The sequence below is a fragment of the Archocentrus centrarchus genome, chromosome 16 (genome assembly GCF_007364275.1).
Source record: "Archocentrus centrarchus isolate MPI-CPG fArcCen1 chromosome 16, fArcCen1, whole genome shotgun sequence".
NCBI lineage: Eukaryota > Metazoa > Chordata > Actinopteri > Cichliformes > Cichlidae > Archocentrus > Archocentrus centrarchus.
In genome coordinates this window covers 33,828,288-33,855,886 of record NC_044361.1, presented here as the reverse complement: position 1 = coordinate 33,855,886, position 27,599 = coordinate 33,828,288, and the positions used below count along the sequence as shown (strand labels likewise).

The 27,599-nt window shown below is 44.6% G+C and overlaps 1 protein-coding gene across 3 annotated transcripts in view; it reads right to left on the bottom strand.

The window, feature by feature from the left end:
* The window catches only part of nek11 (NIMA-related kinase 11), a 76,513-nt gene that overhangs the window by 10,015 nt on the left and 38,899 nt on the right, over positions 1-27,599 (bottom strand). For 2 of the 3 annotated variants that reach the window (XM_030750134.1, XM_030750137.1), the window contains 6 exons: positions 27,269-27,347; positions 19,690-19,763; positions 15,853-15,972; positions 13,224-13,317; positions 12,959-13,073; positions 5,274-5,392 (listed from right to left, as the gene is read on the bottom strand). In XM_030750134.1, the coding sequence (XP_030605994.1) occupies positions 5,274-5,392; positions 12,959-13,073; positions 13,224-13,317; positions 15,853-15,972; positions 19,690-19,763; positions 27,269-27,347 (601 nt within the window). The remainder of the gene's footprint in view (positions 1-5,273; positions 5,393-12,958; positions 13,074-13,223; positions 13,318-15,852; positions 15,973-19,689; positions 19,764-27,268; positions 27,348-27,599) is intronic. The other variant, XM_030750136.1, reaches the window with a different exon arrangement.

Sequence of the window (27,599 nt, the reverse complement as noted above, 5' to 3'; positions counted from 1 at the left end):
AAACCACGAGACCTCTGGAGGAATGCCCTTTGGACAAATGAGACCAAAGTGGAGATGTTTGTGTGTCTCCCTGCAGACCTCAATACGGTGAAGCTATGTGGTAAAGAAGAGTGGGCCAAAATTCCTCCACAATGGTGTGACAGACTGATAAAGTCCCACAGAAAACCATGACTGCACATTATTGATGCTGCTGAATCACAGGCTGGGCTGCAGAGACCCTGAGAAAACCTGCTTTTTCAAATTATTGTATCTTAAATACAGTTTTGTATAATTATAGTCAAAACTGACTTCACTATAAGAAAAACAGACAAAAGTGTTGCTGTTGGAAGGTTGTGCAGATTTGTAGTTCAGACTTGATGTAGTTATGAGCCTGTGAGGGATTTTTATGCAAAATTGAGTTTTTAAAACATCGTTCTGCATTATTTTTTTTTTACTGTAAATCTCATTCTTCTATAAACATATTTCATGTGCAGCCAAATTTGAGTGACCTCGGGGATCTGGCTGGCTGCTTGAATCTAGAGAATATTGAGTCCTCCGTGGTGCAGCTTCAGGGTCCAAATCTGCTTCACACTGAAGGAGATTACTGTGGAGGAGGAGAGGATGAAGGTGTTTCACTTTCCACCCAATTACACTGACACTAAAGCAGCATTGCTCTGCATCAGTCAACTGCTGCTCAACTAATAATGAATATTATTTTTCATTATCTATGGCACTAAATCACCCTCTTCCTTTTCTTCGTTGTTATCATCAGCTCTCCAGGCAGTAATAACTGAGAAGGAAGTCAAACTGGTGGAACTGTTACTCTTCATCATTCTGAAACATTAATGGGCTTCATTTCTGTTCTGCCACGTGACAGCAACACTGCACAGAGATGGAGGATCGACTGCTGAGAACTGAATTTCCATGAAATATTCTGACCTGATGGAGACAGATACCTGCATCACAGTTTGAAAAAATATCGATCTTGATGCGGCCCCTCAGTTCATCCTTTGTCTGGAAAAAGCCCTTTTGGCTCATGTCTCTTTGAAGCTCCCTTCCCTAAAAGCCCACTTTCTTCTGCGCACGAATGTGAGAGCGAGAAGCAGAAACATCCTCAGCAACAAAGATTACAGCAGGACGTCTTTGTTCAGTAAATGTTATGCTCACTACCTGCTGAGGCTTTCAATCACAGGCCTGATATGAACAGGTTTCCGTACATGTCCCTGTTTATGTGAGAGGACCTTGCTAAAATATGGTGTAACAGCCAATGAAATATATTCTGCTGGTCTCCCCACACCAACACAAACTTTCACTCTGTTGCCAAAAGTATTCACTCGTCTGCCTTCACATGCACATGAACTTGTGTCGTGGACCTTTTTCTGCTGGGGCCTCTCAGCCAGGTCATGCTTGTAAATGAGAACTAATTCTCAAACATTTCACCTGGTAGAACAAAAACTTGAGTGAAATCCCATTAAATCCATAGAGTTTAATATGATGTCAGCCCACCCTTTGCAGCTATAACAGCTTCAACTTTTCTGGAAAGGTTTTCCACAAGGTTTAGGAGTATTCATAGGAATTTTTGACCATTCTTCCAGAAGCACATTTGTGAGGTCAGACACTGATGTTGGCTGAGAAGGCCTGGCTCACAGTCTCCTCTCTAATTTATCCCAAAGGTGTTCTATCAGGTTGAGTTCAGGATTCTGTGCAGGCCAATCAAGTTCTTCTACACCAGACTCTCTCATCCATGTCTTTATGGAGCTGTTTTATGCACTGGTGTGCAGTGATGTTGGGACAGGAAGGGGCCATCCCCAAACTGTTTCCACAGAGTTGGGAGCATCAAATTGTCCAAAATATCTTGGTATGCTGATGTCATGGTCCTGGGCCGTGTGCCCAGCATTTTCTGTTTCATTTCCTTTAGGTTCTGTTTTCATTGAGTTTCCTGTTCTGTTAGTTACTGTTGTTTACATATTGATTTCTGGTTCCCCAGTGTTTTGTGTATCAAGTCTGCGTGGGTATCATGTTTGTGTTACCAAGCCTGTGACCAAGCCTGTGACTCCTGCCAAGTCACCTGAGGGTTGTTGTCATCGTCATTACCCGGTGTTACCTGCCAAGCTGCCCAAGGGGCCCCGTCACCACCATCGACGCCGGCTACCAGTTATGCTGCCTGAAAGTCTTCACCACCGGCGCCTACAACCGAGCCTCCTCCATCCTCGCCACTCCAGAAATCCTCCGTCTACACCGCTGGCCACACGGCTGTCCTCCAGAGGTCCTCCATCTACGCTGCAGGCCATGCTGCAGGCCCCTGGAACCGAATCAAGTGCATCGCTGCCACTGGGATCGCGGTCGGCCTCCTGTCTCATCTCGCCGCCACTGATAGCACTGTGGTCAGCCCCCTGATTTGCCTCACTTCCATGGTGTTCCATGGCCCTTAGGTCGGGTCCCTTGGCCTGGACGGCCTCCCGACCTGTCTGGACTCTGTTGTTTGGTCCCTTGCCCTGGGAGGCCCCCTGAACTGGTTCACCTCTGTTCTGCCTCATTGTGGACTGCTTTTTCTGGCCTTGTGCCATCACTTTATGTTCTGGCCAATATGTTTTTTTTGTTTTGTTTTTTTTTTTTTTAATTCCTTTGGACTTTTGCCCAGCCTTGCGATGCAGCTTTTTGTTTGGTTTTGGCCCTGTCTGGACTCCTTTGTTGAAACTGTCATAAACAAAGAACCTTTTGAACTTTTTTGCCGAGTTAGAATTCAAAGGTAGCACATTTGATCAGCTTCAACATCTTGTCTTTGTGATAGTTTTAATCAAATATGGGCTTTAAAAGATTTACCAGCAAATCCTATATAAGGTTTCCTTTGCCTGAAAGTTTTTCTTTTGCAGCTACATTTATAGGCTGGGCTTTGAAACTTAATTTGGACCACAGAGAGACAGAATCTGCAGAATATATGGTCTCAGCAAAATGTACAAAATATGAAAGTGGAATTTAAAAAATGGCGATTGGGTAGGAAAACATTTCCTTACTGTAGAGGGTTTGTAGTGGACGAATTTGGCCTATTATCTGTAATACCCTGTAAGTAATTAATCTGTATTTTAGACTGCAGGTCTTTCACTAATTGACAGAGCAGTCTGATGTGTTTTGGTGCAGGTTAAAACATGTTTAATTCAGCACCACTTTGGTATTTAAAATAGTACAGTTTTGATTTGGGTACCACAGTAAATTTATCAGGTATCAGACGAGAACGGCTGTTGAGATGTGACCCAGCGTCACATCTCCCCTCCACAAAAATGCAGCAATTAGAGTCTCAGAGCTTTATCTCGTGGCCTCTCTGTGCCTCAGCTCCACTCATTATCCGGCTCCACAATCCCCAGTTTCGCTCCATTTCTTCTCTTCTTCTCCTCTCTGTTTTCTGTCATCACTATCAGTGGTGACAAATAGGTTTAATCTCTCCCAGCCTCCCACTTTCTCTGAAGCTCAACCACAAATTGGCTGCTGGCCTTCAGTCTCTCTCTGCCTCTCTGCTGGGAGTGCATTGGACTCGCCCCTTTGGTTATAAATTGGTGGTAATCGTCCCGGGATGCAGAGCTGCTGTCTACCGAAAAATGGGATCTGAGTCACCCTTTACCTGCAGGCGTGTGTGTGTGTGTGTGTGTGTGTTTCTTCACTGAAAGTGATCCTGATAAAGTGAATATTTGTGGCATTTTGCTCCTCTTGTTATCGTCCTGTATGCCCGCTGATATCCTCTGCCTGCATATCTTGTATCCTGCTCTCGGTGTCTGCAGCCTCCCATCAAACCAAACCTGTGTTCAGCTTACCTGATACATGATCCTGAACAAAGTGCCAGAAAATGACATCTCTGCTTTTTATTCAGTTAAACATGGAGTTTTACTGCTCTGGCATTATTCTTTTCATTTATTCTGTTAAGACATCTTCTGTTGCAGTGGTTCCCACATGGTGTGCTCGGGGATTTCAGATCCGCCTTGTTTTATTGTTACTTTTAACTTGATGTACTGTATCAGAGTTTTGTAGATGTTTATTTTCAATTTAAAAAAAAAAAATCTGTTTAAAAATGTCTTCAGCTGTCACACTGCTGCTGGATGTGGGGATAATGTGACACATAGAAGACACTGAAGAGTACCTCCTGGTGAACATGACTGAAACAGCAGCGTGATCTATCCATCAATCAATCTGTGAGCTCAGCAGCATCGGGAAAGCAACAAGTTTGAATCCCCCTCATGAAAGATTTTCTCCTCGTGAGTTTCTTTTATTTGCCATGAACGAGAATGATTGATGGTTCACGCGGCCACAAACTGTTAAATTACAAAACAAGCTAAAATCCATTTATTCATTCAAAGACTTTTAAAATGACCACACTATTGCAAAATGACAACAGAGGCAAAGCAAGCACAAAGAGACACACAAGGCCCACAAAGACCTGCAAAGAGACACAACAGCAGACACAAAGGGATGCAAAATTATCCCAAAGAGCTCCACCAAGAGATGCCAAATGATTGGTTCAGAGGAGGCCTTATCCTGTGTTGGTGTCTCCTCAGCAGCTGGGGTACGCGGCCAGTTTAAATGCTCCACCAGTGAGTGCTACTTTCTTCTTTGACCAGTAACAAACTGAGCACACTGAGCTCTTTAGATGTTGGGAGCAGATGAGCGGTGTGGGTCTGTTCAAAAATGTTTCTTTCCACTAATTCTGCTTCACTTATTTTATTAATGCCTCACGCCACCCCTGAAATTGTCAATATGTTTAACGTCAGGGTTATAATCTTTCACATTTCTGATTTTATCTGCTGAGAGGCAGCCTCCAGCTTTGGTTTAAGAAACACACCACGACTGCATAAAAACACACTTTTTCTTTCAGAGTAAATGAGCTGCTAATAATGTGCATCTTCGTTAATGGCAGGTCAGGACTCCCTTTGCTGCCAGTGTGTGTTGGAGTCTCTAATTAGAGGTTTTAGGCGGCTTATCTCTACATGTGAGAATCATATTATGATAATTTAGCCCAATGAAAACTCTCATCACAATAAAAGAGAGCCAGCAGAGACGCCTGAGAGCTGAAATCAAAGCTCCTCCACCTACATCGCTGTGTGCTTCATGCTAATCCAGGCTAATGCTAACACTAATTAAGGAGCCGAGCAAACTCATATCTGCTCTCCTCGACGCTGGATAAAGGAAAAGGAGATAAGCTGAAAGGAAACAGCACTCGCCTCACTCCCTCACACTGTGGCCCACATGAAGAGTTTATAAATTAAACAGTTCAGACATGAAAGCACATTAAACACAGTCACACTCACCTGTGGGTCAGACAGGTAAAGAGTCTCTGCAGGTGATGCTGGCTCGTCGTCCTCTGAGCACGAGTCAAATCCATCCTGGTTGTAATAAACTTCTGCAGCCTGAGGGTCCTCGGGGATCTCTGCACACACAGCAACAATGTCAAAATGATGAGCGAGAGAGAACACAACCACCACAATGACCTGAAAGAAAGAGAGAAGGAATCAAACGACCAGGAGGAGATGCAACATGACTGCAAATACACACAAAATGAGACAAAATGGCCACAAAAAGAGCCCAACAAATAACTGCAAAGACACACAGCTGCTACAAAACAGCAGGAAATGAGAATTAAGAGACAGAATTTAACAAAAAACACGCAAAATGAATTTAATAATACAAAACAACAGATACAAAATGAACATTAAGAGGAAAAACAACCACAGAGAGATGCTGAGAGTTCCTCTCAGTTATCGTGATCAGAGGGTTAAATATACATAACTCATAACCATGCCGAGGCTGGCTGCAGCTCTTATAATCACCATAGGTTATAACTGGTAAATTGATAGCTGTTCTGGGAAGTCTCCACCCGTCCACATGTATGTATGGAAAGACAACAGCACGGAGCAAGAGCAGAACAGCGGGAAACAGAGGAGGGTTGCAAAGCTGCTTGCAGTGACAGAAACAGCTGAAAAAGCACAGGAGGAGTCAGCTGAGGCACAGGCTCCTCCCCGGAGTTTACTTTTTAATAACTCTACACAAACAAGAACTGCACTGACACGTCTCATGACAGCAACACTTATAAAATGAGGTGGAATATCAGGGTTTTAGCCAGCGCTGCGACAGGCTGAGCTACAACTTTTACAAATTCAAATAATTAATAATTATCTGCAATGACCTCATCATTTGGACATTGGCCTATGTGCATACTTATATTTAAAACACACACACACAGGAGGGGACCAAATGCTTCTCATAAAGTAAAATAACGAGCTGATGAACAGCATGCCTCCCTAACTCTTAAGTCTTGATGGATTTAATTTGTCTGTTGTACCAGGCGCTCTGTCTGGGTAATTATTCCTGCTAACGAGCTCTGAGAATTGTAATGATGGAGGATGTTTAATTCATGACGTCTCTGAGGTCTGACAAAGTCTCTTTCACTTTTGTCAGCCAATCACACGACTAGTATCAGACAGAGGGCGGAGCTCTGGGAACATACGTGATGGGAATCAATCGCAAAATAAAAGTTTGAACTCAAAGAGACAGAAAAGTCAGCGAGAAGTCAAAGACTGAAGTCTTCTCCTGTTTTTCAATTGAAATAAATTGTGTGATTTAATATGTTCTCAGCTCCTGAATCACACCAACTGCTCAGATTAGCATCTTATTTATAAAACTGCAGTGCACAGCACCTGGAAAAAAAAAATCTCATTACAGTGCATGTTTATCTGAAAGTGCCCTAATCAAATTTAAGCCAATGGTTTTACTATTATCACCTTCAATGCCACCACAGTGCAGAGCAGCTGCCTAAACTCTATCCTCACAGAGGTCCATTATCGTGTCGCTGCCTCGCTGTACGATGCTGGACTCTGTGGCTCCTCTGAAACTGAAAGCAGCCAATCAGAGTTCTGGCTCCCTGAACACACATGTGCATTATAACATGTAAACTGGAAAGGAAATAATGTTCTGCTAGTTTCATCCACAGAGCGAAGCTGAAAATCAAGTTCACTTATTTATTATTATTGTGATTATCAGGTAGTTTTTAAAGCGCCCTGAAAAACCTCCAGTTGATCCAAAATGCTGCAGCAAAAGTACTACCAGGGACTAGGAAAGAGAAAAATCTAGAAATGAATTTAAAGGGTGGAGTGCCCACTCCGGGTCAGAGTAGAGCTATTGTCCCGAGGGTCGGGTGGAGCGGGTGTGGCGTCTGCAGTGATGCGGATGCTGTACCGGTCTGCTGAGATGAAGAGAGAGCTGAGTGTGAGAGTGAAGCTGTCAGTGTTCCTGCCTTTACCTACAGTCATGAGCTCTGGGTAGTGACTGAATAGGGTGTCTGTGCTCAGTCTTGGAGAGAGAACCTCAGCGATTTGGAAAGAGTTCAGAGGTGAGCCACGGCTCCTCCACATCAATAGGAGCCGGCTGAGATGGTTCAGGTGCCTGATGCCTCCTGGGTGCCTCTTAGGTGAGGGGTTTTGGACATGTCCCAGGACATGCTGGAGAGATTATGTCTCTCAGCTGGCTTAGGAGCCAGGGGTGTTCCCAGAAAGTGATGTGAGGCAGAGCCTTCAGCTACCTGTGGAGCCTGCCATAAGCTCAAGCTGCCGGTGACACACTGAGCACTTCTTCTCCACTGCCTCTTCAGTCTCCATGTGTTTATGCGCCACTGCTTCAAGTCATTAACTTCTGTTTTTTTATTTTCTCCTGCAGTTTGTGTTCTGTCCTCATCTCTTGATGCTCCTATATTCTCTTCTCTCTCCACTCACCCCCAACCAGTCATGGCAGGTGGCTGCCCCTCCCTGAGCCTGGTTTGGCTGGAGGTCTCAATCTTCCTGTTTTAGAGGAGCCAAGTGCAGCTCACAGGGAGTCAGCTGATGGTTGGGGTCTCTCTGATGCTACAGAGATAAAACTGAATTGGATGTCTCTTTGTTGGAAGCATGAACCCCAGAAAGAACTCCACACATTCAAACTGAATCAGCATCTGTTGAAATAAAACCACGATCACTGATTTGCTTCTTTCCTCTTTTCATTAGAATACACAATAGAAACAGTTTCAGGCATCAGATGAATAAAGCTCTGGCAGTTTTACTCACTTTAACACTAAATTCGTGGGTGGAATTGTTCACTCTTTCATGACTTGTGTGATATTTTGCCAGAGGCTCCTCTGTGATACCAAGCTGTGTAGTAGCTGGCTGAGCTCCAGCACCATGTGACATAAGGCTCAGGTGTTGCGTCTGTTTCCACTGAAGCTGAAAGTATTTAGTGAGACCACAGAGGCTTTTAAAGCCCCGCCTGACAGTGTGGCATCCGCACCTCAGAGGAGTTCCCGTCTGTTGTGGGTCGCGTCGGAGCTCTTGGACCCATTAATGAGCTTCTGGAGGATGAAAACAGTGTGAGGAGCAGAAAACTGGAAAGCTGAGATCTAAAATAAGATGACGGCTGTTTGGGAAAGGTGGCAGCTCCTGTGATGAAAGACTGGCAGCAAAATGAGGCTCTCAATGTTTATTACTTAAGAATGACTCTCTGCGGACACGCTCAGGAATATGATGCAGTTTCAAAGTGTTGACAAGAGTCTCTGGATAAATAAAAAGCTAATGATGAGTCATTTTAAGGAAGTTACCAGCAGGTGTTTGTTTTCTCTCTGATAGTCCACTTGGGTGTTTCAAAGTTCAAAGCAGGGAAACAGTGCTGTGAAAAGCAAAACCAACTCCTCCTTTAAAGCTTCTTCATTAAAGCCTGTTCAGTCAGCTGGATCTCCTCCGGCGGGTCAAAATGTTGACCCTCAAAGTGAATTTAATTTTAGGTCACAGTCATCTTCTCTCAGCTTCACCTCCAGCAGTCTTTAAACATTCCTCACATCTCATCACACTACCTGGATGTGTTTTCTGCCTCTTCTTCCCCTGTGTGACAGCCACCCTCTCTCTGCTGTGATGGAATAGCATGCGTATTAATCACAGACAGTATAAAAGATGGACACAATCACTGTGACATTGTTTTGAAACCGGAGGGGTGAATCTGACTGTGAACTGCATGTGTCTATCTAGGATGGACAGGAGTCCATAAGAGCGACAGCTCAGGCTAAGCAGTTTGGAGAAGTTAGAGGCGCTGAGATGGTTTGGACACGTGCAGAGGAGGGAGAGTGGATATCCTGGACAAAGGATTGTGAAGATGGAGCTGCCAGGCAGGAGGAAAAGAGGAAGACCTCGAGACTATTAATGATGTTGTGAAGGGGGACGTACAGAGGGTTGGTGTGACAGGGACAGGATGCTCGGGATAGGGTGAGATGGAGGCAGATGATCCACTGCGGTGACCCCTAAATGAAGAAGGAGTTCTCTCTCATACTCCTCAGGATATCACGGTCACGTAGAGCTTCATCCACCTCCTTGTGAAATCCATTTTGAAGCCTTGACTTGAGCATTTTTGTTTGCTGCCATCTTGGTTTTCCGAGAATTTGGACAAGAGGGTCGAGTTCAGCAAGTGGTGCAGTTTCAGCTGATCACATTTCTGTGCCTAAAAATAGACCTAAAATCCTTTGGAAAGGTCACATTCTCAGGACTAATGACTTGTCAGTCACAATGAGAAATGAGCCAATGAGAATGGGGTTTCACAGTCAGACCCGCCCCTTCTCGTCACATCTGGTTTCTTGCAGCTGAGATAGCGACGGCGGACAGAGAGTTCAGAAAGGAAGCGGTGTTGCCGCAGTATCCCTCGTTCAGGCGGGCCATGGCTGAGAGTTGGCTGTTTGCTGACAGTAATTACTGAACATTTCTAACCTGCTGTTTGCTGGCAGAGCTCACTGCTGGAGCTGTGGAGGAGTGAAGATGAGGCACTGAGACAGGGGAGCATGAACATCACATCCTTTGGATTTTCATACAAAGTGCATCCTTTATCCTTCACATCAGTCACTCCACAGGCTGTTGGAGGCAGCCGAGAGAGAGAGAGAGACGCTATAATCTGTTTAGACACGAGCAATAAAAATCTAGATACTTAATAGATAAAAAATACTGCACAGAGCATGGTTACTGTTTAAGATATAGAAGGGTCCGATTGTCAGCTTTTAGGGAAAGTGTTACATCAGAAAGTCCCTTCAAAGGCTTTGTGTATTTTAGGAAAAACATGAAATCAAATCAGCTGAAGGAAAAACGTCTTTCTTTAAATTTTAATTCCTCGCCAAAGTCATTTTCTATTTTTCTTTGCAGCTTTTGTCTCTGAGCAGGGGGATGGGGGGGGGGGGGGGGTTCATCATGTGTCCCTGAGCAGTTTGATGCAATCAAACCTTTATAAACTCAGTAATGAGCTAAATGTCCTGTTGGTGATTCCCTCCGACTCCAAAATCCTCCCGAGCTTCACTCCACATCCCTGCTGATGCTGGAGGAAGACCGCAGTGTAAAATGTGGATCTGCATCCCGAACACCCCCCTCGCCCGTTCACCGTTTGAGTCACTCGTTCAGGCTGAAAGGCGGTCACATCATTGCATCATTGGAGGGAGAGATGGAAGCAACCTTGTTTCTGATCAACACGATGAAAACATTCACTTACTTCTGTTTTGTTGATGTGAATCTATAAGTTCTGTTAGGCCCCCCCCGGGCCACTTTATTACTGAACACGCTCAGTGTGGAGAATCTAAATTACATCTGCTCCTCAGGAAAAATATCAAAAAGTGCGGCTGTTTCGCTCCAATAACAGATGTCTGTTTTGCACATAAAGCGCTTTCATTACTTTGTTTGTGAACTCCCTGCAGGAGAGCCGGGCTCACGTCTCCAGCTGCGAGGTTCCCCCCAAATTTATCGAACTTCCTTCATTAACTGGAGTTCAGGGACTTCATGGATCCTCCAGGGAACTCCACGAGTCTCCGAAGGCTTCAGGCGATTCCCAGAGAAACATGAAGCGCTCCTCCTGAGCTCCGGCTGTTTGCAGATATTCAGTTTACTACAGACATCAAACATGAATCTCTGCAGACTGAAGAAAAAAATCCACTTTGTTTGAGCTCCACGGACAGAAATCTGTCACATTACCTGGACAGATGCAGCAGCTGACGTGATGAAAGGTCGTGAACTCTTCTGCGTGTGAACCTTTTAATTTTGGATTTTAATCTCCTGCCTGTGTGTTTTGAGTTGCTGCCCAGTTGCTTTCTGTTGGTAAAAGTTGGTTTGAAGCTATTAGTTGCGATGTGAACAGGACAAAACGGCAACATCTTCATGTGTTCAGTGTTTCTCGTCATGTGTGAGTCCTCTCCAGGAGCGAGACGTCAAAACGTGATCAGGGAAGGTTAATGCAAGTATGCTAAATTTACCTGATCGCTAAAACTAAGTAAGAGAGAACTTTTTTAATGGTGTGCAGCAGACACACACACACACACACACGCACACACACACACGCAGGTTACACAGCTATGAAAAACAGAGTTGTTGTGAAAAAAAAAAAAAAAGACTTTCTTATCAGACTTTTTGAAACTCTTGTTCCTGTTGTAAAACTGACTTAGTATCATATCTGTGCACAAATTAAGAATTTATTCTCAAAATATCACAAAATCTATTTAATTTACAACTTCAGTAATTTTGATTCTGCAAACAGCACCGAGGCGCCGCCTCACTCTGTCACACTTCACATCTTTCTGCTTCTGTCCTTTATGCGAACACCTGAATCATCCAAATATGTCTGATCCCACAGCGGTCCTCAGCTCTAAACTTTGTGCCCAATTCTGTTCATAAAAGCAGAAAAGTCCAGGAGGGACCGACGATTACAGCACGATAGAGAAATATTAGAAGTTCTTTGTCTCGCCTCAGTCGGTTTTTTTAGAAATGATATTAACTTTAATGAGAATTTTGGCTTTTGGCCTTTCTTATTACCTCTGAAGGATTTTTAGATAAACTTATGATTAAGTTGCTGAAACACAAAAACCTCTGGAGAGCTTTTGCCTCACATCAGCTGCAGATTTCATTAGTTCGAGCTGGCTGGCTGCTGGGTTTATTTAGGGAACTTCAGTGACAGAACGCCAGAGCGATATGAACCCAAAGACAGATCATAACTGCAAAATGATGAAACGTTCTTAAAGCTTATTAAAAACACTCGATGAGAGACAGCCAACGCAATCTGACCGTCCAACAGGAAGTGATCTGAGGCTTCAAGCAAACTCTGACTCTTTATCTTGATTCTGAGTTCGAGGCGAGGAATGAGAACCTGGTTTCAATCTTAGCGACACCTCTGAGGACAGTTTGTTGAGACAACAATATTCCCTGTGGTCCCGACTGAAGAATCCTCCAATAAAAATCCAGTTTTTAACTTTATCAACATAAATATGGAGTTTTTATATGCTAGAAGAGCCATTCCTAAACGTAAGAATACCACAGCCCCAAATCTGAATCTGGTCCACACGTTGGGAGTCGCCCGGCCTCACGGCAACATAAGAATCTGTGTTCATGGACACACACACTTTCTTTCCTGAAATATTGTTTGTGTCTGCCACACGTACGTATGTCTCAATGGCAAACCAGAAAGTCAAGCTTTGGAAAAAGTGGCAGCTGTTACAATTTAACCCAAACAAATCTTGACCCTGACTGAGAAGCTCTGAATGATATTTAAATATGCTGCTGCTGCTGCTGCTGCTGACGTGTAAACATGTGTCCTGTGTAGTAACCAGACTGTGGACACTGGTGTGAGCGGTGCAATGAGTCACGCTGCTGTCGGCCCATCCAGCCTGCACATGTGACGTTTTCACTCTTTAAAAGTGGGAAATCCTCATTTGACACACCTGGACATAAATCCTTGTTGCCATTGTTTTTACTTTGTGGTCACTGTGTGTCTCTCTTTTCTCTCTCTAATGTGGTTTGAGCCTCTTTGCACTGAGACCCTCCGGCCTCCTTTGCCTGGGGTCTGTGCCCATTTTAGGCTGTTAATGAATCTGATCACCATCATCTCCACAGCCTTAACAAATGTGTGTGGCATTAAATGAATGAGGAGCCATGACTGTTTTTTAATTGTGACGTTTTCTCACCGTGTAGTTCCGGTTCGGACTCGTGCTGCTCCTGGATTGGCTGCGACCCTCCGGCGTTCCGGTGATCCCGGCTGCTGATTGGCAGACTTTCACAGGCTCCGCCCTCTCCGCTTTCCTAATAGTTGGTTGAAAAGCATTAAATGAGTTGTTGTGAGTCACTGTGAAACCCATTTCACAGTGACTCACAGTGAGGCTAGTCAGCCTGTGAGAGGATTAATTCAGCTGAAGCCTAAAGACTGGCAGTGTGTGTAAAACGTTTTCTTACATTTAGAACATCCAGACTGACTTTTTCAAAATGGCGGCTCCTCAGTTCCCTGCGGCGGGTGTGGATCTCCTCGTATTTCTCCTCAGCCAGTTTCCTGCAGAGAGCACAGGGCGCACACTGAGGCTCATTTAAATGGTTTAAATCTACCTGATTTTTTCAGATGTCACTTTCCATACACATACAGTAGATGTGTTTTAATCCAAGTGAAGTAACTGTGGGCTTTAACTCAGTTATTATTCAGCACTATATTTCATAAATTTCCTTTGTCAGGTGCAATCAGAGTAGTTTTGCATCTTGACCCTTAATTGATTTCACTTTAGTTGATTCCCCCTCAGGGGGGAATTTCTAAACACATTTAAGCCTGGCAGCCACAGCTGAGGGCGTTGTGACTCCTGTTGCAGTTAGAAACAGTGATGCTCTGCTACTTAATCCATGATGCTGCCTCAAAGCATCTTTAGCTGTTTGTGTGAGAGTCAGAGAAAACAGGGAAGTATAACCTTATTTCAGGGTATTGCAAGAGTTGCCTCATAATGAAAGGGCGTCTTAAAGGGCACTCACCACGTTAAATGAGATGATAACAGCCTGCTCGAGTTATCTTTGGGAACGATAACAGCAGATTACAGCTGTTTAACGGGCTTATAAGTGTGTAAACAGGTGTTGAATCAGCAGCTGCTCCATTATGAGGGAACAGGGAGTAGCTATAGAGAAATCTATAATTTAATGTGAGCCATCCTTGATAAAACGCATGTTCAGGTTGTGTTTGGGAGACAAAATCCTGCAGAAAATGACAGTTTCTGCTAAACATCCAAACTGCCCTGCTGTTGTCCCTGCCCTCTAATGTGATCTCCGCCTGTACGCCATCTGACGATGCTCCATGTCACCGGCGTGCAGGCGTCAGAGCACATTCGCACTTTATTAGCCACACAGTGACGATAACAAGTGTTTAACGGCCCCCTCACCATGACGAAAGTCGATTAGCACGACGGCTCAGGGGGACGGAAACCAGAATGTGTCAGATTCAGTTTGGGTAATGTCACTCTGCTCTCACACCGCCTGAAGGAGGTCACAGGTTTGAGTCCTGATGGAGCCGCGCCACCTGCTGCTGCTGCCCCTCATGAAACGTGAGACATGACTGGATTCATTCACTCCAGATTAGAGCCTTCTTCCCTCCAGAGGTACAGTTAGTGGCACTGATTAAAGGATAATTTCAGCCTGGTGAATTTCCCATTAATGTTGCTCAACAGTCTCATGCATCAGCGCTGCAGAGCAGCCGACTCTGCAGAGAATTATCGATATAAGAGACCAACAAACACACAGCTGCAGGTTCTCATATTTGTGGATTTTCTTCTTTTCCTTCACATAATTTCCATAATTTAATTTCTTTTTAATCATTTGGTGGCCTGAGCTGTAGGCTGGACAAAACAAGCAATTTCAAGTTAACAGAAAGATCTCACCTTAAACACACTCATCGTTTGTTGAAGAGCATAAAGAAGGAGGTGGTGTGTGGATGCTTTCTTTGAGAGGCCACTGGTACTTTTTTGTTTATAAACTATATTTTATATTGGGTTTATTGTATTTTTAATATGTTAAGTTTATATATGAGTTTATATGGTTGCCTCTTTTGTACAGTTGCTTCAAATTGATTTCAGTGGGACTTCCTGGAACATTAAGGACAAATATAACTTATTTGAACGTATCTTTGTCACGTCCCCTGCTGTGCTATGTAGGAGAAGGCATTCGATCACAGAATCTCATCCCTTCCTCCAAAGGGTGGCTGACCTCCCTTAGAGACAGGGTGAAGACTGCAGCCATTCAAGAGGGGCTCAGAGTAGAGCCGCTACTCCTCCACAGTGAAAGGAGCCAGTTGAGGTAGATCAGGCATCTGACTATGATGCCTCCTGGCGCCCCTTACACTATGATGTCCTGCAGTGTAGACTTTTGTAAAAGAGTGCCAATACAATTGTGGGACAAAGAAAAAAGGGGCAGAAATGTTGTGCAGTCACATATAAAGTAGACGTGGTCACCCCCGTCATAGAGAGCTGAACTCAAAGAAAGCAGGTCGATCAACAGTCTACTGACACGAGAGGATGTCGTAAACAGAGTGCACACAAACCCTCAGCCTAAAAATTAGGTTCCCATACAGTGAACCTGAATTCTGACAGACACTGTGCACTAAACACGAGACAGAAACATCAATAAAAATGCCATGCAGCAGAAGAAAGGAGCTCAGAAGGCTTATTTGAAGTCAATCAGAAATGTACAGACACTCAAGCAGATGATACATAAGAAGCAAACAATATATATATAAGCCCCCAGACAATTCAAACTTTAACTTTAGTACCAACTGCAGTTACATTAAAATTTCAAAGAAAGCATCACAAATGTGTTTTTTAAATACTCTATCTGCCAGGGTCCTGGGTTATTTGACCCAGTGGATTTGAGTTTTTGACTTTCATGTTTTGTTTATGTAATTATTCTCTTTGGTTCCTGGCTGCTGTTTAGTTCATCCTCAGTGTCCCTCTTGTGTCAATTCAATGTAGCTTCTCTCATTAGCTAAAGCTCCTCACCTGTACCTGCACTGCTGCCCCATGATTGGCTGACAAGGTGTGTCTCTGTATGTGTGTGTTACCTGAGTCTCCTGGCTTTCTCGTCGGCAGCCTGCAGTTTGCGAAGTCTCATCCTCTCTCTGGGGGTCATTTTCTCCACCTCTGACCTGTCCTTCAGAGTCTGCAGGTGAACCTTCATCTTCCTACACACACACACACACACACACACACACACACACACACACACACACACACACACACATACAGCTGTCAGTCGCCTAGGACTGTCCAGTCAGATCACTGGCCTCTTGAACTGTCGATCAGTTGAAGCCCGTTCGACCCAGAAAAGTTTTCCTTCTGCCTCAAATATGGAGTTAAGTGAGGTCAGTAGTGAAGCTGCTGCCTGTCATGCTGTTAAACTCATGTGTCAGGAGCAATCAGAGGTTCCAAGACTGTTGATGAGCACAAACACCAAGAGGTGCCAGTAATGACTGAAGTGGTCCCCATTAGCAAAAAGTCCGACCTTCATTGAGGACTTTCACTGGGGTTGAGAGTTGGATCTCCAGCTTTGAACGGTCCTCACAGGACTGAAGAAGGTGTGACAGGCCAGGAGCACTATCAGGAGCATGCTCATCCTTCTACACTTTGTGATTCTGCACTATGAATTTGACCCCCAGGGTCAAAATCAGGGTAAGCAGGAAGCTCTGATGAAACAACCTCAACTCTGGTGCCAACTCTGTTAGGTTCCCTGTCACGATTACATTTGAGTTTTTGGGCCACACCAAACACAGTCATCACTCCCCACTTGCTGTACTTTGTCCTCTTCCAGCATTACAAATGAAGCTTGACAGAACGGAGTGATGGGAGCAGGCCATCGCTGCAGAACGTGACTGATTTGCAGGGAACACAACTACAGCGTGTCTTTGACTTTGTGTCACTGAATCAGTTTTGCTCTGTCCTTCTCACAGCTTTAAATCTCTCCAGCATTTCAGGAGCAGTTCAGTCTGCACGGGTTATTTTGTGTTAAAATTTGATGAGATTTTCTTTCCCATTCCTGCACCTGACTTCTGCTCTGTGCTGTGTGGCACGGTGTAAGGACGAGCTGCTGTTACCTTATCACTTAAATGTTGTTATGCTCAAATTTTGTAACTGAAGCACAGAACTGATGCACATATTTACCACATATTAGTTTGTGTACTTGTATTGCTATCTTTCTGAGGACCTCTTTGCCCCTGGGACTGAGGATATTTTAGTCAGTCTTCAGTTTGAAAAACCCTTTAGAGGCACGTCTGAAGGCTCAGGTTAGAATTCGGTTTGGGCTTCGTGTTTGGCAGCGTCATTTGAAATGTTAGGTTAAGGTGGTGAGGAATGCATTAACTCAATGAGAGGCCTCACAAAGAGTAGCACAAATGTGTAGGTGTCTGTGCAGCGTAGCGGGGACGGATTATCTGTCAGTGAGCAGCGTCTCGTCTGTCAACACACACATCGAGCTGGATCTTCACTCGCTGCTCTAATTATAGCAGCAACACTCTGAGGAGAGGCTGTGTTAAACACTTAATAGTGTGTGTGTACGTGTGTGTGTGTGTGTATGGGGGGGGTTGACAGGCATGAGGCAGGGTTGCATAATGAGGAGGAGCAAGAAAATAAGAAGAAGGGTAATGAAGAGGAAGAAAACAAGAAGGGAGGATGGGAAGGGAAACAGGAAAAACAAGAGGAAGAGGAGGAATTAGAGAAGAAGCAGCAGCAGAGGAGGGAAGAGAGCAAGAAAAGGAGGAAATGCAACAAAGTGGAAAGAGAAGGAAAATGAGGCAAATAAAGAGAAAAAAGAAATGGGGAAAGCAAAGAAGAGGAGAAAAAGGAAAGAGGACAAAGAGGAGGAAATTAAGAAGGATGAGGAGAATCAGGAGCTGTGAAATGAAAAAAATCAAAATGATGAAGACTGAAGTTAAAAAGTGGAGGTGAGAAAGGGCAATTCCTCCCTGACCAACTCTAACTCACCATTCCCAACTAAACTGTACTTAAAGGTATTTCTTGAACATACTGATATATTTTGTCAATAAATGCATCAGTCAGCATTTTACTGTTACTGCTCAAAGTGGAGCTACATTTAATTCATAGTTTCAGTCCTGTGAAAAACTAAGTCCACCCTCCCTGCTTCCACAGGAATCAACAGAGCCAGGCGCTGCTAATCAGATCTACTTGACTAATTGCTCGTCAGCAGGTGTGAGCGCCTCTGTTACAACAGAAGCTTTGGTAGTTTGCTGGTCTGGAGCATTCACATAGGTTTTATGCAGTTCACAGTCTTCCCAGGAGTGGACATCCTAGCAAATTTATCCCAAGGCCAGAGCACGCAGTGCTCAGAGAAACTGCAAAAACCCAAGAGCTCCATCTCAGACTCTACAGGCCTCAGTTAGCATGTTACATGTTAAAGTTTATGACAGCAAAATTAGAAAAATACTGAACAAATATAGCATGATTGGAAGGTTTGCAACATTGCATCTGAAAAAAAAAAAAGCAATTTAAGACCTAGTTTCATATTCCCAGGACTGACAGCTGAAGCTGCAGTTCCTCTAATGTCCACTTGATGTTGCCTCTAAAACTACATCAGTCCCCACAGACTCCAATGTTTTATATATGGCTTGGCTTTAAAAAACAAAGATTTATGAAGAGGGATGACCGCGTCGACTGCAGGCACACTGATGGCTGACAAAGCCTATTCAGGATAGACGGACTCTGCCACAGTGACTACAGATGGAGACCTGGGTAGGGTCGGGAGCAGTGGACCTCAGATTTTTCAACTGCTCCCTTGTTTTCCAGGTCAGCTCTACTGGTACCTTAAAAAAAACTTGACTGCTGAGTTGACAGACCTACGCCAGCGGTTCCTGTCAGAGGCCAGGGCTGAGCTGTGGGAGGGGCTGATGTTGCAGTCATTTAGGGAGGACTGAAGTAGGTCCTTGTACTGTAGGTCCTTTTAGGGCCCCCTCTGTTGCATTGGCTGGAGGGCAGCTTACCACACAGAACTACCCTAGGTACCCTAGGATATAATTTGAGTAACAATCCTTCGATGCTGGGGAGCTCCACCTGCTAGAGGACCTCAACATTGGTCACAACGTCCAACACACTTGGACCTGCTGAAGGCGCTGTTGGCTTTTGCTTGCCTGTTAATCTCTTTGTCGATCTTGGTGTGATCGATGATGGTGCAGCCGAGGGGGGTAAACTGCTGCACAGATTTGAGTTCAGACTGCTTGATGATGTCATAATTAGAGCAGTATTTTTGCATCTCCCCCAGTGCTGCAGGACTTCAAAAAGATTGCACTGAATGTGGAAAAATTCTTTTATATTTTGCACAATGGGGCTTATGGTGGAGTGCTGTGTGCGCAGAAGTGACCCCACTCTTTAAAGCTGAGGCTCCTCCACCATGGCCTTGCAAGCTGGGACAATGATAGTGAATTCCCAGGTCACAGGGATGAGACCCACCAGCCCAAAGCATGCTGGGTTAGGCACCAAGAGCCAACCGTCACCCCTCCTCGTGTCAGCAGAAACTGTTCCACAGTCCTTTTAATGCAGAGGGTTGTTGTCTGTATTTATGAGACAGTTAATGTCCTGGGTGCAGATTTGTATACATTCATGCTCTGCAGAGAGGCAGAATATGGAGGGCCTCTTCAGCAAGATGAAGAGTTTTACAGTTCTCCAAACGATATGACTCCCTGATGGCTAAAAAATATACCACAGCTCCTCTATCCTTCGGTTCATGATTGTGGACAAAGTGGGTGCTGTAGCTTCATTCAGAGGGCAGGGGGAGGATTAACATCACAGATGGAGGTGGGGGGATAAAATAAACAAAACAGGAGGTGCTGGAGGATGATGAGAAAAAGCAAAGGGAAAGGAATGATGAGGAGGAGGAGGAGGAAGACTCTTACACATGCTTGGCGATGACTTCAGCATCGTTTTTTCCTCTTTCTGATGAGGTAAAGACAAACCTGTCCTTCATTTTCTGCAAAAACAGAGACAATTACAACAGACAGAAACACTGCAGATGGAAAAACAATTTTAATATTTTAGCTTGGAATCAATTTCCTGTGTGTAAAGTGTTACAGCTGTGGCTGTATTTGAGTGAAATTCCTGTGTTTGAGTGTGTGTCCTCCATACTTAGGAAGATCTAACCTGGTTCTTCCAGGACTTTGGTGTCAGTAGACTCACAGCAGCTGCATCCTGAATGAACCCGGCCCACTTCATATTAAACACACACGTCTATTAAGCCTTATTAAGCCTGTTGTTCTTATTTATGATTTCCTTTGTTCTTGTAACTATATTTTGGATGTTGTGCAGGAGACTATAGTTTCTTCATAGGTTATTTTATTCCTTGAGTTTTTGTTATCCTGCCTCCCCCAAGTCTTGTTCTCAAGTCTCTGTCTCTGGTGTTTACTTACTTCCTGTTTTATTTTTGCTGGTCTCATATATGTTGTGTTCAGTTTTACTTCCCTGTGTCTTGTTAGTTAGATTCTGCTCACCTGTGTCTTGTTTTCCCAGCTGTGTCCTCTCCCTGATTACCCTGTGTGTGTGTGTTTAAGCCCTCAGTTTCCCTCTCTCATGCTGTGTGCTCCCTTGTTCTGGTTTCCCTTTTTGTCTCTGAGTTTTTGCATTTCTGGTTTTCAGTCCTGTCTTGTTTCTATATTTTTAGAAGTGACTTCAGCCTTAACGCTGCCTTTTGAGTTCAAGTCCTGAGTCCTCCATCTGGAATCACACATGAGGTCCATGTGTGATTCCAGCTCACTAAGGGGAGGGGGAATGATATGCATTAAGCTGATGGACAAGGTTTTGTCAGAGTTAACTAGTTTAATGAATAAGGGTTCCACAGAAGTGCACAAATTAAGAAAAGTGCAAGCAGAGTGGATGAGATTCAACAAAAAGCAAGTGGGGGAAAAAAAGCAACTTCTAACAGTTAAGCCTGTCTGTTCTGGATTAAAAAATATAACTAAATATTGGGCTTCTTTGCCCGTCTTTTCAAAGCACAAATTACAACAGAGAGTACCTCTAAGGCTGATATAATCAAATAAATCTAACCCTACCAGTGTGGTGCATTACACTGCAGGTCACTAATACCTGGCTTCACCCAGAGGTTCTGCAAGTGCCTCCAAAAGGAAACGAAACAGGTTACAGATCCAGAAATGACAAGAAAGCACACAAACCTGCAGAACACAAAGGCCTACATTTCTTTTCCTCTAGTCCCAGGTTACAAATAACCTTAGATACAGGCTACAAACAGGAATGAGACACAGGGAGAACTTTTCAAATCAAAGGTGCCTCTGATGACAAAGTGACCCCAGAATGAACCCGAATGAAGAAAACGGCACAAAATGAAAAAGCAGTCCCTCTTCTGCAAACACACACACACACACACACTACTTCATTAACCAAAACTCCGATCCTAAGACTTCTAGCCAATCAATTTGCATATCATGCAAACTGTTCGATTGATCCTCTGCTCTCCATTCAGACCTCACCCTCAACACAAAAACCCTATTTTAAAATCATGTTCACAGATTTTAGCTCAGCATTTAACACAAACTGGACGTGCTGGGCCTGAACACCCCTCTCTGTGATTGGCTGCTCGACTTCCTCACTGAGAGACCACAGGTAATTTGGCTCAGCAAAAACAACAAGCACCATCACACAGCACTGGAGCTCCTCAAAGACGTGTGCTGAGCTGTCTCCTCTTCCCTCTGCTGACACTACAACCACAACCTCTTCATTAAGCTCGCAGATGACACAACTGTAGTGGGTCTCATCAACTACAATGAGGAGACACTGCAGGTGTGAGGTGAAACAACAAACTGAGGGCCCTGGTATTCATTGTGCACCTTCTATCGAGGCACCACTGAGAGCATCCTGACCAGCTGCATCACTGTGTGGTTTGGAAACTCCACCACCTCCAACCACAGAACTCCGCAGTGCACTGTAAATGCAGCAGAAAAGATCAGTGGTGCCTCACTCCCCTCCTTCCTGGACATTTAAAACACCCACCTAACCCACAAAGCTGTCAATATTGTATGCGACCACACCCACCCACCCCTCACGCAGCTTTTTCAGGCCCCCTGCCCTCAAGGAGAAGGTACCAGAGCCTCCTCCACCAGACTGAGAAACAGCTTCATCCATCAAGGCTGTCAGGATATTGAACTTCCTCTGCTCGGTACTCACTCTGCCCTTAAAAAGTGTGTATATGTGTTACAGTCCATTTGTGTGTGCACACACATTCATTTTTGTTGCACACTGTAGGTCGGGGCCCCAACATTTCGATCACGTTTACATCCCGCACATATTGCAGAATTGACAATAAAGCTGACTGAAAGTAACCATCAGGCAGGAGCAGGAAAGCCTTAATTGGCCCTGCAGGTGGGACTTCCTCTAATGAGGTGAACTCATGGAAAACTCATGGAAAACTTTGAATATGGCTGTCAGATTCTGTTCCTTAGTCTCATCTTTGTCTCACATTGTCTCACATTTCCTTTTATCATCCTGCTCTGCGCTTCACATTTTCTCCTCACACAGTGGAGGCGTGTTAGTGGAAGCTTCTTCTTTAAGCCACTGAGATGAAAGCTCTAAGTATAAATCATTTTTTAATAAGTAGGTTCGGCATTGAGTTAAATCTATCAGTGTGTTCTAATTTAATCATTTGTGTGTGCAGAACTGTAGCAATGATGTGAAATGAAATTATGAGAAGCATCAATTATTGCTCTCATATTTTATCCCCAGAAATCTGACCAGACATCAGAGATGTTAAAGCTGGGTCACCTGGTAGAGATCGTTGCTGTTTCTACACGTTTTTACTCAGCAGGGGATCTTCAGCTCAAACCACTTGCATTATAATATCCCAGAGTGCCACGGTGCAGTATGGAATAACATTAACATAATAATATTTCAGTGGAAACCATGGTAACCTGCTCCATAAAAACCATAATGTGTTAATGTGTTATCTCTCTGCGAGTTCCCCGAACAGCAAAAGAATCAAGCCGGCAGCAAGGTTTATGGGAAACTGGATGATGGTATTATATAATATCCTGCTCATACACACACACACACGCACACACACACACACACACACCTCTTATGGTTCAGCACTGGGTGTCTGTGTGCTTTAGACTGCCAGGCTGCCTGCAGAGAGCCTCTGTTGTCAGATGGGGGCAGTGTCAGAAACGTGTGGTGCAGCTGGTCTGTGGGCTCCTCTTGCTGCAGCCTCAGAGAAGAACTAACATCTAACATCCAAAGAGCTGAAGTGAAACTGTGTTAAAAACCATGAAAAGTGTCACTGCAGCCGCTGCCTGTGTTTTTCCTCCCGTTCCCGGTGTGCTCCGGTGTCACTCTCTTCCCTGTTCAGGCCCACTTGTCAACCAATCAGCATTCTGCAATGTGCCGTTGGGATTTTGGAGGAGTGCATGGGAGCGTGTTTGCATTGGTGGAGAAGCCCTCTCTGTAGGCTGTACGCACACAAATCCGTACACAAACACATGCAATCACTGTACTATAAGCTATATACAGAGGTTGGACAATGAAACTGAAACACCTGGTTTTAGACCACAATAATTTATTAGTATGGTGTAGGGCCTCCTTTTGCAGCCAATACAGCATCAGTTCGTCTTGGGAATGACATATACAAGTCCTGCACAGTGGTCAGAGGGATTTTAAGCCATTCTTCTTGCAGGATAGAGGCCAGATCACGACGTGATACTGGTGGAGGAAAACGTTTCCTGACTCGCTCCTCCAAAACACTCCAAAGTGGCTCAATAATATTTAGATCTGGTGACTGTGCAGGCCATGGGAGATGTTCAACTTCATTTTCATGTTCATCAAACCAATCTTTCACCAGTCTTGCTGTGTGTATTGGTGCATTGTCATCCTGATACACTGCACCGCCTTCAGGATACAATGTTTGAACCACTGGATGCACATGGTCCTCCAGAATGGTTCGATAGTCCTTGGCAGTGACGCACCCATCTAGCACAAGTATTGGGCCAAGGGAATGCCATGATATGGCAGCCCAAACCATCACTGATCCACCCCCACACTTCACTCTGGGCATGCAACAGTCTGGGTGGTACGCTTCTTTGGGGCTTCTCCACACCGTAACTCTCCCAGATGTGGGGAAAACAGTAAAGGTGGACTCATCAGAGAACAATACATGTTTCACATTGTCCACAGCCCAAGATTTGCACTCCTTGCACCATTGAAACCAACGTTTGGCATTGGCACGAGTGACCAAAGGTTTGGCTATAGCAGCCCGGCCGTGTATATTGACCCTGTGGAGCTCCCGACGGACAGTTTTGGTGGAAACAGGAGAGTTGAGGTGCACATTTAATTCTGCCGTGATTTAGGCAGCCGTGGTTTTATGTTTTTTGGATACAATCCGGATTAGCACCCAAACATCCCTTTCAGACAGCTTCCTCTTGCTCCACAGTTAATCCTGTTGGATGTGGTTCGTCCCTCTTGGTGGTATGCTGACATTACCCTGGATACTGTGGCTCTTGATACATCACAAAGACTTGCTGTCTTGGTCACAGATGCGCCAGCAAGACGTGCACCAACAATTTGTCCTCTTTTGAACTCTGGTATGTCACCCATAATGTTGTGTGCATTGCAATATTTTGAGCAAAACTGTGCTCTTACCCTGCTAATTGAACCTTCACACTCTGCTCTTACTGGTGCAATGTGCAATTAATGAAGATTAGCCACCAGGCTGGTCCAATTTAGCCATGAAACCTCCCACACTAAAATGACAGGTGTTTCAGTTTCATTGTCCAACCCCTGTAGATTCACCCTAAACTTTAACCTAAAACCAGAATTTCACTTTTGTCATGATATCGGCCGCCTTTAAACTTTAACATTTGACCAGCACCTTGGGGTGATTTAGGATAGTCGATTAACTGTCTCACAGACTCTTAATTTAGCAGAATCAGCTTGAGTTCTTCTGGAAGCTCCCAGCAAACACGGCGTTATCGCTCCAGTTTCTCTGGGAAAAGTTTCACTGGCTAGAAAACTTGGAGCAATCACAGATGCTGACCTAACCTTCCAGAGCTACTCCAGCAGAAACACTGGTTTGTGTTAACGCAGAAATATCACAAAGTTGGATGGAGAGGCCACGTGGAGAGCTGCACCACCACTTGCCTCTCCGTTTTAATTGCACTTTAGTCATTATAACTCACAACACATACACACTTACAACCTGATACACATAGGACCTTTGGGGCAGGCATGTTACTCAGAGGTTGATGAGGTGGGGCCGCTGAGGTGGCCCCACTCGGATCCTCGTCACTGTCTGTCCCCAAATTTTATTTGCACTTTAGACATGGAGGGTTTTGGGGGGGCAGTGTGGGCAAGCACTGACGACCAACAGTTGGTGCTTGTGGCATAACTGTCCCCTCAATTTTAACTGCACTCTATACACCTCATTCACTCACAAACATTAACACATAGACCTACAAGTTGGGGAGGAGGAGGGGTGGATGGGTCATCTTACACCCCGATTTCTTACACCTCGCCCAGGGTGGGGGTCGGGTGGTTCCTTGGGGACCGGGCTGGTGGCGTCCTGGGGTCGCTGTTGGCCCTGGGGTGGTTTCCACTTGCCCCGTCTTCAGAGGGTGGGTAGCTATGGATGAATGTGTGTCTTTGTGTATTTGTCACCGTCTCCATGAGTATGGGTGGGTGAGTGAATGTGTATGTATGGCATATCTGTGTGTGGGTAAGTATGTATGGGCATGTATGAGTATCTGTGCATAAATGTGTACACGGGTGTGTAGGTGTGTTTGTATGTATGGCTGGACCTGGGTCTGGGCCTTGTGCCTTGCCTCCTGGCCGCTCCTTGCTGGTTGCCTCCTCCCCCCTACCCCCCTGGGATGGGGGTGCCTCAGGGTTCCTGGGTGGGGCTGGATGTTCTGGCGTGGGTGCTGGCCTGCCCCCCTTGGGGGTGCGGTGCGGGGCTGCGTTGGCTTCTTCGGCGTGGGGGGGGCTCTGTGGAGGGTCGTGCGGTCCTTGGGTGCCATGGGCCCGGGGACCCTGCCGCCGGCCAGTGCAGGGGGCTGGCCGCTGGGGGGGGACTGGCTTCTCATCGCCTTGGGTTCCCTGGAGCCCTTGCTCCTCGACTGGGGGGGCTCCGTCTGAGACCACCCTCTCCCGTCTGCTGGGGTGGGTGTGCGGTTGTCTTTGGACTGAGTAGCCATGGGTCTTCCTGGCTCTTGGTGGGCTGCTGGTGGCCTGGGTTTCCGGGGGCTTTCCGTACCTGCCTCTAGCTTCTGATGGGTGGAGCTGCAGCGTTTTGCCCTCATTGGTAAGTACGTTCCATGACACAGACACAAACATGACACAGACACAAACGCCCACTCAATCACAACTCAACAAAATTGTTGGTGTGCGTAACATGCTTTGTTAGTTTTGTTTTTCACACACAAATTTATTTTTGCAAGTATTGATAGTATTTTTTTATATGTTAAAGTGATGAAGTATCTGATTAATAGACTTGTGCTCTTTCCCCTTTTTTTTTTTTTTTTTCTCTCCTTTTTTTGCTCCCTTTCTCTCTCCCTTTTTCTTTTCTTTATTTTCCTCTTCTTCAGCCTGTCAGCTCTGGCTGTTACATTGTATGTGAAAAAATAACTCAGATAAATAAAATAAAGGGTTAAAACATCAACAAGAAGAGCCTATTGAGAACCTATAGAGCTCATCTTGAAATAGCAAATATGTTTGGCACAACAACGCATTCAGATCACAGTTCTGCTTGCAAGATCTACCAGACATGACAGGCTTTTAAAAAAAAAAAAAAAGAAATATCACAAAGTTTGTTTTATCCCAGGAGAACATGGAAAAAAAACCTGCCCATGATTTTGTTCCTGACCAGAAAACTGTAAAGCTCAGTTAGTCCAGGTCATTACTTGATTTAAAAATGTTAAAAATGAAAATGGTGTTTTTGTGGCTCTTTGTGGTCTCTCTGACATGCCTGCAGCTATGAACCAGCTCGGCCAGCACTGTGAAGCTGTTTCACCTTTTGTTCTCCAAAACCCTCCTGTTCAGCCTTAAGTCAACTTCCTAAACCAGCAGTTTATGTGATTGATACTCATTTTTCAATGTTACTGTTAATGTAAAGTATCAAATAAAGATTTATTTTATTTGATTTATATAGCTTTTAATGGATTTAACTTATACTTTTATCATTTTTATTGGTATGTTTGCTAATTATTACGGTCCCATGTATTGTGCACATGTATATTTTGTGCTTTTTGAATTCTACAGTGGGTGCTGGCTCGGATCTGGAGGTACATTTTCCTGTTTTTGTCTTTATCAAATTAATGAGAAAATGATCAGCAGATTCATTAGAAATAAAACTGTTGGTGGCAACAGTAAAGTTGTGCTTCACACAGTAATACAGTACATTTTTTCTTTAATCTAGATAAACTGGAGCGTACAGTCCAGGCTGTCAGTGAATATTTGGCACTGAGTGTCTCTGAAGAGTCCAACCTGCATGCTTTCCTCCATGAATCTGCTCTTGAGGATCTCGGCTGCGGTCGGCCTGGATGTCGGTTGTTTCTGCAGCATCCTGGTTCACACAGAGACAAACAGCAGCTGATTAGCATCGAAGCCCAATCTGAGCTCCGAGGAAGCTGCAGCAGAATCAGTGACAGGAGGCGTTAAGTTCATAACACCTATTAGTGAAATCCTTCTTTAACTCACTCACTTTTAATCACAAATAACTCCACTATTTTTGTTTGATTGTTTTTTTGGTGTGGTTGTATGAGGTCCTGTCTTTCCTGGTGATGAGCTGAAGACCAAAACTTGAATTGTTAAAGAA